Source organism: Apaloderma vittatum, unplaced genomic scaffold (genome assembly GCF_000703405.1).
Source record: "Apaloderma vittatum isolate BGI_N311 unplaced genomic scaffold, ASM70340v1 scaffold33247, whole genome shotgun sequence".
Taxonomy (NCBI): Eukaryota; Metazoa; Chordata; class Aves; order Trogoniformes; family Trogonidae; genus Apaloderma; species Apaloderma vittatum.
In genome coordinates, this window is record NW_009725189.1 from 1 (window position 1) to 11,980 (window position 11,980).

General features: G+C 39.3%; 1 protein-coding gene across 1 annotated transcript in view; it reads right to left on the reverse strand.

The window, feature by feature from the left end:
- Positions 1-3,500: 3,500 nt before the first annotated feature.
- Positions 3,501-11,980, reverse strand: part of LOC104276470 (serine/threonine-protein kinase 32B-like) — a 48,485-nt gene continuing 40,005 nt past the window's right edge. Inside the window, exon 8 of the mRNA XM_009872796.1 lies at positions 3,501-3,639. Coding sequence (XP_009871098.1) covers positions 3,501-3,639 — 139 coding nt within the window. The remainder of the gene's footprint in view (positions 3,640-11,980) is intronic.

Here is an 11,980-nt window from a genome sequence, read left to right on the forward strand (position 1 = left end):
TTCCCCTGTCTTCTAAACCAAGACACTTGGATAAACCAGATGAGGCTTTGGGAGTTAAGATCACTGGCTGCTTTTGCAAGGCAGTAGCAGTGTATCGAATAAACGAGTCCCAAGGAGTTTGTTTTGGTTTTATGACTGCCCTGCTTCATTCTTCCCCTCCATCTCACTGCAGTATTCTGTAAAAATCCTTCTATGTCTTATTTAGGTTGTCTTCCCTGTTTTCATTTCTGCTGGAAAGCAGTATTCATTGCCTGAGTCTATTTCTGCATAATTTCTTGTCCCTCTAATACTACTTTCTCATGTAAGGATAGAAGGTTTTTAAACAGCTCTTACTGCTGTTGAAACAACTGGAAAAGTTCCTGTTTCTTCATAAGGATTAGACTGCATCTCTGCAAATTGTCTGTGCCACCACAAGCAAGATTCATCTGACTGAATGCCAGTGCACAACGTGTATTTTCACATCTGAGCTGTGTATATGGGCATTACACTTCATTGAGGCAGAGCCACAGGGAGAATCACCTTCTAAAAGAATCAAGACACAGCAAGTACACTATAGCCTAAAAACACCTTCCCCTGCTTCTTTATTTTTGAGTCTGTATCTGCCTAACTCAGCTGTGGATGCCTGCAGTTGTTTTATGTCCAAAAGCTGAAGGAGACAAGTCCCAGCCAAGCATTTTGCAGGCTTATTCTCAGGCTGTGTGACTTTTCTTGTAGTACTTGTTCTGTCCTTACAAAACACATCCTGTACAAAGTGGTCACTCTCTTCTTCTTCTGCACCATTTTTAGGGAGTCCCATGACAAGCCTTAGTTCCTTAGAGCTATGTTGGTCAAGAGGAAAGATGAACTAAGAGAACAGGTTGTTTAGAGAGGTGGTAGATGGCCCATCCCTGGAAACATTCATGGTCAGTCTTGATGGGGCTCTGAGCAACCTGATCTAGTTAAAGATGTCTCTGCTCATTGCAGTGGGGTTGGACTAGATGACCTTTAAAGATCCCTTCCAACCCAACTATTCTATCATTCTGTGGTTAATTACATGATTCTATATTGGGTCTCTGCCGTACAGCTGAGGGCGGTCGCTAACCTATGCAATAAGTAGACAAATATAATTATATACAGCATAAGGTTCAGCTTGCAGTCAGTGGAAGTGCCATGGGCTCTGGATAAAGGTGATTGGTGCAATGATTTCTGATTTTTGCAAGCAGTAGAGTTGTTTAAAAAATGATTGTGTGGCAACAAGTGAACTTATTACACTCTGAAGGCCATGGATCTTTCATTCTATAAACTTGCCCTTCCATAACTCCAGGCTCTGCTGTGGCTGTGTGTACATTAGAAGGCAACGCATGAAGTGCGTCTGGGGAAGTTTACTTTCTAATTTGCTCTTACCTGTTCCTTTGGTCTACAGGCCCAAGGCTGGGCAGATGGCATTATGTGGTCTCTTGCAGGACATCTTCTGATTTTGTATCTTGCAAAAAGATTCAGATCTGGGTGCTACAACATGAGCCAAAATGCAGTAGGGCTGTAAGGTTGAGACATTAACTTCAAAAGTGCCTGCCCAGCCTGAATTAAGGTGCTAGTATAGCTGCATCTTCTGTGGCTGATGTTGTACAAGATCACCCACAATAAGTCTTTCGGATTAAAATGCTATAAACATAGAAAAAAAGGCAAACGTGCAACTGGCTTTTTTTTCCCACATGCTTTTCCAACTGGAAAATTTTACGTGGAAAGTCTTAATGTATTACTTTCACTGCTCCCAAAACCTTCATTCTAATCTATATTACCTGATACATCATGGATCCTGCAAGCATTTATTTATGAGTATTCCCATTAACTTCTGTAAGACTACTGAATTAAATAAAACCTTTACTTTCTTTCCAGTATCAGGATACAGATCGAGATCCAAGATCATAATGCATTTTGATTGTAACAGAACAAGAGACTTTTCCAGAAATTCTGTGAAATATTACCTGCTTTAGTCCTTCCCAAGTGAAACTAATATTAAGAATAATTTAAAGAAAAAGCTTATTATAGGAAGGGATGAGCATGAAATAGTTTATTCTGGGCCATGAAATCTGTTGTCTCATGACCACGCAAACACTGCTTCTTTGCTTGATCTTATCGTTCTTAGAGTCTACGCCCAAATTAAGCAAGTAGACCAACAGCATGCTCATGACAGATGTAAAATCTTTACTTTAGTACATTTGTAAACTGCTCTGTTGTTGGCAGGAATACCATATCATTCCACAGAGTCATAAAATCTGTATTTTATGAAAAAAAAATGAAAAAAAAACATATAAAGTGAAACCAAATCTTAAAATAGATTCAACTACAAAGAACTTTGTTTTGTAAAAGGTAGAATGGAAACAATACAGTAAAAAATATATTATAATGAAATGGTTTTCATTTCCAAAAGCTTAACTTATTTGTTTTAAAAAGTTGAAATGAAATTTGCTCATGGATGCTAAACCTTAAAAATAAAAGCACAATAGGACAGAACAAATATGCCTTTATTATCAAAATGTGGATGTACAAGTTGTAAAATACCATAAATGTTTGGAATTGTGGGTGCTGCTTTTAAAAAAAGGCTTTCATGTCAGAAGTACTTTGGATTAAGATATGTTTCTTTCTATTCAGGATGATTTTCCTTCAGAATAGACTATGAAAACAGAGACACATGTAACTTCTTCACATTTTATAACACCTAACTATGGATCTGAGCAAATTCTCAATGTTTTTAGTTTTCCTTACTAAGCTGCTTTTCAACTCTGGCTCAGTCAGCCTGTTGTTACAAATAAAAAGATCTTTCTTTGTCATGGTTATCACACACTACTAATGTGTTTGATCTTGCGTCCACTAAAGTCACTAACAAAACTTTGACTTGGCCAGAGTCACGTCTTTTACTACAAAGCAGAATGCATGAAGTTAAAGAACAATGTGAATACATTCACACTGCAACTTTTCCAGTGGACTTTGGGTATTTATATGAAATTATTCAGTGTTTGGCCTATCTGACACTACATTCACGTATTTACATCATATACATCTGTTATAAACTCAACAGCAGGTGCTCAGAAACAGCAGATTCACAAAACTCCTGACCAGATCATTTTAATTAACGGAGACACAGAGGATAATGTAAAGCCTTCAGGATAAAACTGGCCCAAATACAACTTTGTCTCTGGCAAGTAGCCAGAAAAGTGGCAATCTTTGACAGGCTACCTAATGAATTGTTTCAAGTTTTCTTCCAGGATTTTGAAAACAAAAGTCACACTTACTTATAAAACCACATTTTTGTTGCTGATGTTCCCAGTGGCAGTCAAAAGAAGAGCAAGACTGTAGGTGGAAAGTCTCAGCCAGTGTGCTCTGTGCGTTTGTCCTTGGCTGGGGATCCTGCTTCTGGAGGAATCAGATGTCTCAGGATCCAGAGGGTGAAGATGAAGGTGGGCATGGGGAGGACCTTTCCTCACCCTGCTAGGGTGGGAGCATGGTGGGGGGGATGCTCACTAACTGCTGCAGCCTCTGGTGCAGCCGTGTCCCAGTAAATTGTTGTTACGCCCGTCTTGGAGTTTCTCATGGCTCTCAAGGGATGCTCTGCTGTCCATGCTAGAAGTCTGTCCACTTTGATCCTGCTGTCTTCTTAGTCTGCCAAAGGTTAAAAACATTGATATAGCTATCATGTGCAGATAAAGGTATCAGAGTGACAGCCATTGCTTGTCCTGCAGACAGCCACTTGCACCTGGGGAGATGCCTGCACCATTTGAGCTCTGTTAGCTCCCTGAGCTTTACAGCTGCCATTTCTTCTAAACACTGGCGATTGCTTCCTCCTAAATATGTGCTGCTGGATCTTGGTCTTGGTCAAATAGTGCTCCCATGAAAGCCTATCATAAAGAGTCAGCAGAGGAGAGTGCTTTCTCTGGCTTTAGCTCCTCTGCTCAGACTGTAACTTGAGAAAACCTCCATGTAGCTCGCGGCTGGTGGGAGTTGTTGACCGAGCACACAATGACTGCTCCCCTCTGCTGTCCTATGAAATGACCAGTAACCTCCACCAGTACAAGGGAAAAAACCATGAGGTGAAAGTATATTCAGTATTCTTCTTATTACTTCCTAGGTTGTCAAAGCCACCTAGGTGGTTTTAAGGAACAACAACAGCAAAACCCAACTTGTTTAAAGACTGAAAAGTCATCTTTTGACATCATTTTCTAGACAGCAGCAACAGCCCTAACAGCTGTCCCCATCCATTTTTCTGTCACCAACCTTCTCAACATTTCTGTTGAACACTGGTATCGACTTCTGTTGTTTTACTGTGATTCATGTGATATTCAGTGTTTTCCTTCAAACATAGACATGATGTAAGTAATTTCAAGAAAAGTGTAAAGATTCATCAGGAAGCTATGAGGTAGAGAACAATATTTTTTTGAAAACATGAACAGCTGCTGTTTGGGAGAAATTTTGTTCTTAGCTTGTTTTCTCAAAATGAGAAACAGCTGTTGATATATTCCTGAAGAAGGCACCAAGAGCTGGCACAGAGACATGATGAAAAAACCTCTTCATAACAATGACTATAAATGGTAGATAGGATACACTCCAAAAAAACCTTTGCAAGTAACATTGAATATGTAGAAAATAAAAATGCAATAATGAAATGTAAAGGGTCATTTCAAATGGATAAAATACTTTCAGGTGACATAAAGTTTATAGAGACACCATATTGAAAATTCAGATGAGAATGTGAAAGGACATGAAAATTCTGTCATAGCTAAACAGAGGAATAAAGAAGACTATTTTAATGTAAAAATAATTAAAACATTGTCCAAATACATTAAGCTTAAAAGAGCACAAGCACTGGCACATTAACTAAAGAAACTATAAGACAGAAAGAAAAAAAAAAAGCCAAAACCAGATTAGGTGAACAAACTGCTAAAGGCATTTACCCCAATGGTGATTTTTCAAAGTGCACCAGAAATATGACGGCTGCCAGTGACTCTACAGTCTGGTGGAGGACTGAGATATTAAAGGACAGCACAACAAATATGAGTCCCTAGCTGAAAAGCTAATGAATTATCTTCGTCAATGTTCATGACAAATGAGCTTGGGGACATTCCTTTCTTTATGAGAAATTTGTCCATCATGCCCAGTCACTCCATCTGTCAAACAGCTTTAGAAACAGTTGTTCAAATGAATGCTGACAAAGCATCAAAGATTTTCACCCAAGGGCTCTAAGAAAATTGAAGTATATAATTTCTGCACAGCTGAATTGAGTGTTTAACTTACTTACTTTTGAAACTGTCTTGACACCAAAGAATGGAAGACAACAAATGTGACGGCATTATATTTTATTATTTTTTTTAAAAGAACTTCGAAATAGATCTAGGGGACGACCAGGTGAGTAATTGTATAAGACAAAATCTTGAAACACTTTAGCATCTGAGTTATTTGGCCTTACAAGACTTAGGTATTTGCAGGCATCAGGAGAAAAGGCTACTGTGTTTTGAAACTCTTGCTGCAATCTGGGGATTGCAAACCTGTGCAAACTGCTAAATAGTGGAATGAGACAAATTTTGGCTCTATGGAGATATGAGGAATAATCATATTGCTCTAAGACATGCAAGTGGTTTCTCCCCAAATTTATTTACTATTTACTTGGTTCATAAAAAGCTGAAAACGGAGGCATTTACCATACCGCTAAGATTAACGGGGAAATGAGAAGTCTCTCAATAACAACATAGCAAGAAAAAAACAATTTATTTTTTTTAAAACCACTCAAACTGGCGCAAAGGCAGCATCTAAGGAGGACAGAGGAAAAAGGAGAAAAATGAAGCCCATGTAGAATTCAAAAGATACCACTGACCAGCCTCGAACATCCCCCTGTATACAGAGGTGGCTTCTATTGTTGATTTATTTCCATTTATTTTCCTTTATCCTGTTCCTACTCCTCAGGTCCATTATTGAATCATAATTAGATTATGGGGGTTTGGAAGCACTAAAGAAATAAATTCTTCTAGCAGTTCTTCACTGTGTTCCCTGTTGAGGCATTTTCTGTGTCTGTATCTAGATTCACTACCCATACTTACGAACCATCAAAGTAAGCAACAGGTTATTAACCTGATACAGTAGTAAAAATTTAACTGTTATTTAACTATTTAAGAATGTATCAATCACTTTATTCCATGATTAAGATTACATTAAAGACTTCACTAAGGGTTTACCATGGGCTCACTAGCACCTACTTAACCAGTGTGCCCCAGGGGTTGGGAAACTGGACTCAGAATTGGGAGATGCTGATTCTGTTTCTATCTCTGTCACCCTCTGGATAAATTATAGCCCTTTTCTTTGCCCCAGCCTGTCTCTTGAGAAGGCTGAGAGAAAGTGAAGGGAGGCGAAGCTAAGGGGGAACTGTATTTCTCCAGAAATCCCACATAGTTTGGAGTTCTAATTAAAAATCTGAGCTGGATAAGTTTGGCTAAGAAATTGATACAAAACGAATGTTAAGCCATGCCAGAACTGATGAAACCCTGTGTTCTTATCAGACCCATGCCAGCTTTTCCTGGAAAAACTGGAGACAGGCTTGTATATTCAGCTCTCGATTAGGGAAAAGATATAATGAGCAGGAACGTGCCAAGCAATGTGGGACTTTGCTTGTAGTTGCACATCAGATGTTGAGGCAGCTGCTGCCAAAACTGGTGGAAGCTGAGAGCTTTGTGCCTCTAAGTACTGTTCTGTGCCTCACAGGCCTGAATGAAATGAGGAATTACAGTCTGGTGTCTGATGATTAAGAAAAGAAGGTGGCATATATAATCAAGCAAGATGTAATTATACAGCATATGTAATTATGGATATATGCATTACTGAATATAAAAAATACAGAAAGAGAGCAGCCTGGTGGAAAGCTAACATGGAAAATATAATACTGGAGCAAAAAATCCTGCTACAACTATGACAGGCCAGAGTGAAAGTCACAAACACCTAATGAAACCCAGTAGTAAATGTAGGGACCACCAGGGAAGAGCTTACAGGTCAGCTTTGTTCACTACATGAAGAATGTTGAAAGTTGGTCTTTAGGCTGCTTAATAGGGTAAGTTCAATGAAAAAGGATTAAAAGTTGCAGATTAAACATAACTGTCAAAATTTCAGATTTGCCCCTCCCAAACCACTACAATTTCAGCAAAAGATAAAATAAGGCAACTGGTCTGTATTTCAATCTAGCTCCAAACTGCAGAAAGGCTCAGGTGAAGACTTAAACAAATCTCACCACAGCGGTTGGGTGTGAACAAGCAGTCTCTTCAGTTAAAATGTTGGACAGTTGCTGAAGTGAAATTTTTTATCTTGTTCGTGCATTCTTGATTCCTTGCTGCCAGAGGAGGAGCACTTTTCTATAAGATGGTCTCAGTTTTTCAAAAAAAGGAGTACCTGTCCTCAACATAGTTCCTGTAATCATGGCAAAATGAATGCAATCTGGGCCATTCTGTTTAAAAATGGCACTAGTGTAATAAATCATTTGATAGAACCTCTTTCCAGTGAATGAGTTATCTTGCCTTTAGGCTGATGCAGCTACAGGCTCTGGTAAGTTGATAAAGTCCCAGGGAGAATGAGAGGCTTGATGAGGACTTAGTCGTGGACCTGAAGCAGGTAGTTGTTCCTGTGCTGAACCCTATTGACTGAGAATACATGGTAAAATGCCCAGCTGTGGATAAAAAAATTGAACAAGTGATTCTAGTATATATGGGAAAAAAAAACCTGCAGGGAAAAGAGGAAGAAAATGAGTTTGAACAGTGGCTATTATATTTATCCCATGACAATTCTGTACAGAGACATGAGCAGTCTCAGAGATAGTTATACTTCTACTGAACCAACAAAGAGATAAGCAGAGTTTTCCTTCCTCTCACCACTGATCTATGCAATACTGATAGTGTGTGACACTGAGCACTGAATCTTCCTCTCCAGCAGGGAAGAAGAAAGAAGCTGTGCAACCACCAGAGGAATGCATCAGGAAAAGTAGCTGAGCCTTCAGTCAAGTCTTGGGTTTCATCAGTATTTCTGGCAAAGAGGAGGTGTCTGTGCGAGCTATGGAAAGGTATATAAGATTCTTAGTATCTCAGTATACAGATATTATAGTAGAGTTGCTGTAATATTGATTTCCAGTGCTGGATCTTGAATGAGATATTGGTGAGTGGAAGGGTATTCAAAGACAGGGAAACTTGCTGGTCCAAAAAGCCTACAGCAATACAGAGCAGTGGCATCAGGCTTACAAAATGTAGCTGCTATGCCACTATGTTTGCGAGCTATATGGAGGCTGTTACACCGCCTGACACTCTTGTCTGTTTGCTCAGTTCTCTTGATGGAAACTATTACATCCATTGAAAGAAGCCTTGAGGAGTGGATGAATCTCTAGAACACTTATCCCAGTTACACTGCACAAGGGAAGGGATCTGGGGTCAGAACAGGTGAAGCATATCTGCGCTAGCTTTTCAAATTCATGAATTCCGAGTGACACGTTGCTAAATAGTTAGAAATCCACCTCAGTTCTATGATTTAGCCGCTACACAGAAGTAATGCTGATGTCTTGTCCAGATGGTCTTGCTAGAAGGCTAACTCTAAACGTGTCCAAATCAGGAAAAGAAAAATAACTCATCCATCACAGGGAATGAGTATGCTTAGAAAGGAACAGTTTCAGTTACATGTCTCTGTGCATGTCACCATGTTTTGTCTACTGGAGCACAGATAGAGAAATTACAAGAAGGATTAGGGAAAAATAGTAAAGACCCTTCTGTCCAAATCCTGTGTTTTTAGAATATTAGTTGGTAAATACAGACTCATTGGAAGATAGTATTATTTCAAAATGCATCACTAAAACATTTTCATTCTCAATAGAAAATATCTGGCAATGAAATTTTGTGAATGAATTAGAAGAAACCAGAAAGTGACAGGCATAGGCATAGGCATTCTTTTGTTATAATCTGGTCATATGAAATAGAAATATGGAAGTTATACCATATAATTAAAATTGTTTGATATTACAGAGTTGCAAAAATACCATTCAAACTGAAATTAGCTTTTACAGAATGGTATAATGCTGTAGAGATGGACTCTATACAGTAATAGGATCCCTACTGTAGCAATATCTCACATGGATACTTCCAGAGGTGGGAATACCCAGCATGTCTAGTCAAGGCTGGAGTGAGGTAACTGAGCACTGAGAGCAAGCAGGATGTCAGCTGGGTGTCCACTGCTATTGCCCACTGCTTGTTTTTAATTTTAGTTTTTACTCAGTGTGGTAATGACACATCAAAATTTGAATACAAACACAAGTAAAAAATGCTCGGTTGAAAGTGTCAGAGGTGGTCAACACAACTGCTTCCCTGAAGTAATGATGCTTCAACTCTTCCCGCACCACCAGTGTTTGTACCTGAACACAACTAATCTGTCTTGATAATAACTAAGTGCAGTTTTACCAAATATCCAGAATTTGCTTTCTAAAGAAATGGATTTGGCTAGTGGTTGTTTGCATTTCTTACCACAGCTATTGTCTGTACTCCGTTTTACACAAAACAAAACGAAGATGAAACTCTCAATTTTGTAAATTTGTGGCACTCTAGAGTTCCCCAAACTACATCCCCATCCATGTCCTCTATTTCCAGTCAAAAGAAAGTCTAACTGTGGCAAAAAAAAAAAGCTTATTTCCTCTTTGTTAAAGAAGTACAGAGTATTGCCCTGTGTTCCTCGCATTTTGGAGAAGTTTTATGCAAAGAAACTTGTTCTGAGAAAGAAGGAGTAGGACTGTGAAGACTCAAAGGACTCACACTGTCACCTCAAAGTCCAGCATCACCCTTGGTATTGTTAACCTGGAGTGTGATAGAAAACATAAGCAGAAAGCTGCTGGGTAGCTTGAACTTTACATATGGGTACGACCATCATGAGAAGGCACATGTTTTGTTTTACCTCTCCAACCTAAATAATGAGTGTTCAGTGGTAACTAGGTGGTAGACAGGGAAAAGCTAACAATATTGGTCATATCAGCTCATTTCTGGATCAGCTCACCCAGCAGCCCCAAAAAGACTCCGTGTTCTTGGTTTGACGCTGAGTAAAAACGTTCGTGGCTGCCACAATCTTTTATGTTTATTCAGAAAAACAGTCACTTTGCCAAGTTCTTACAAAACTTTATCTTTTGTAAAGTCCCTTATTTAAGCTTTATAAGAGCTCACGCATATCATCAGAAGTGCACAAACTATGAAACTGGGGCAATTTTTTGGCAGTAATATGTAGGTCCTGCAGCATGCCCACATCTTTTAAAAAAAAATGAGTTATATACATGGGCATCTTATACGTCACTTTGAAAACTTCCCCCATTATTTTTATGATATCATGCAGGCAATAATTTTAGAAATATTGATAACTAAGCATAATTTCTGGGACAATAAGCAGCCAGAGGATGCTTGGGGCAGATGAGGGCAGAATTAAGGACCGACTGGAGTGGAGTCAACACTCATCACTCGGCAAGTTTTGTGCTGAGTCACACAACTCCGAACTGAAAATTGGAATCTGTAAGCTCAGATAATTTCCTCTCTAAAGCTTGCGGAGAGAACTAACATGTGCAGAGCAGCTTTAAAAGAAACACAATGCTACTGCATGTTTATGTAATAGCAGGTATGTATTTGGGGAAACGTAGGTCTGAGCAGTAACTTCATCAAATCAGTAGCAAGAGTGGATGTCACAAGTCTTTAGCTCTTTCTTGATAACCTTCACACTTAAAACTTGTTTGCTCTTGGTCTCCTGACCCAATGACTAGGTACATACGTCTCAAATGCAGCTGTCCCATTTTTAGTGTCGTATGAGATGCCCTTGATTACTTGACCCTCGGTGAGAGCAGGCAGATGCCACAGCAGACCACAGCGATTGGCAGGACTGGCAGGTAAGCATTCAGCTTTGCAAAAATGAACCAAACCCACAGCCGCCAGATGGATTTTATGCCAACTAACCGTAGATAACTGAAAGATCAGTTCAGGCTCTCTCTACAGGACAAATAGAAGCACTAACACAGATTGATTAGTTTCAGTCTAAGTAATATATGTGTTGCAGATCAGCCTTGGGAGATACAAGTCTCTCTTCACTGACTACTAAAGGAGCTTAAACTAAATATTTTTTAAATCAATTAGTTTAAGGGAATATAGTCTTCTTGTACCTCTAGAAAAATAGACATACCTTTCCTCTCTGAACTACAGATGTAAGTTCCTCCCTGTCTAGCAGCTGTGTAAGCTCACCACATACTGCACTGTTTAGCAGAGCCACTGGATTAGAGCTAATTTGCACCCACGCTGTTCAGGCGTGCAGACCTTGAATAGTCCCATCAGCCTGGAACACAGCACACACCGACAAACAATGCCAAGAGCTGGGTAATGAAGTCACCGCGGAGCACAGGGGTGCAATTGCCTGCTCATCCATGCAGACGTGCCTGTAGCATATTCAGGCTCTGGATCTGCCAGCAATGGCTTTTCTGCATGACTTGGCCTATATCTTGAAAAACACTATGTCATCTAATTTATGTTTATTTCAGATACCTTTTAAAATGCAGCGTACACCCTTTGGCGAAGGAGTTGTCCCACATCTAACCAATATTTACCTCAATCTGTCTTTAACCCTAAACATGCACTCTTAGTACTGTAGAAACAGTAGAAACAGTCACAATCTTGGGTCTGCTTTTCTGATACACTGTGAGGTATGTGTTTTGATAGCTCAGTAAATCAACATATAATCATTCAAATAACACTATTTTAACTCCATTTAAATATAAATGACTGGGGCATAGACTAAAAGTTATGCTTTATTACAGCTGAATGTGAAAATTAAAGTTTTGGAGGAAGTATCCCCATGTAGCACAGATGTTTTCTTGTACCATTGACACTCATGATGTTTACTCCCACCCTTTCCAAAAATCCTTGGGGAAATACGCTTACACCATGGGTAATTGATTTAGGTTGGTAATTCCTGC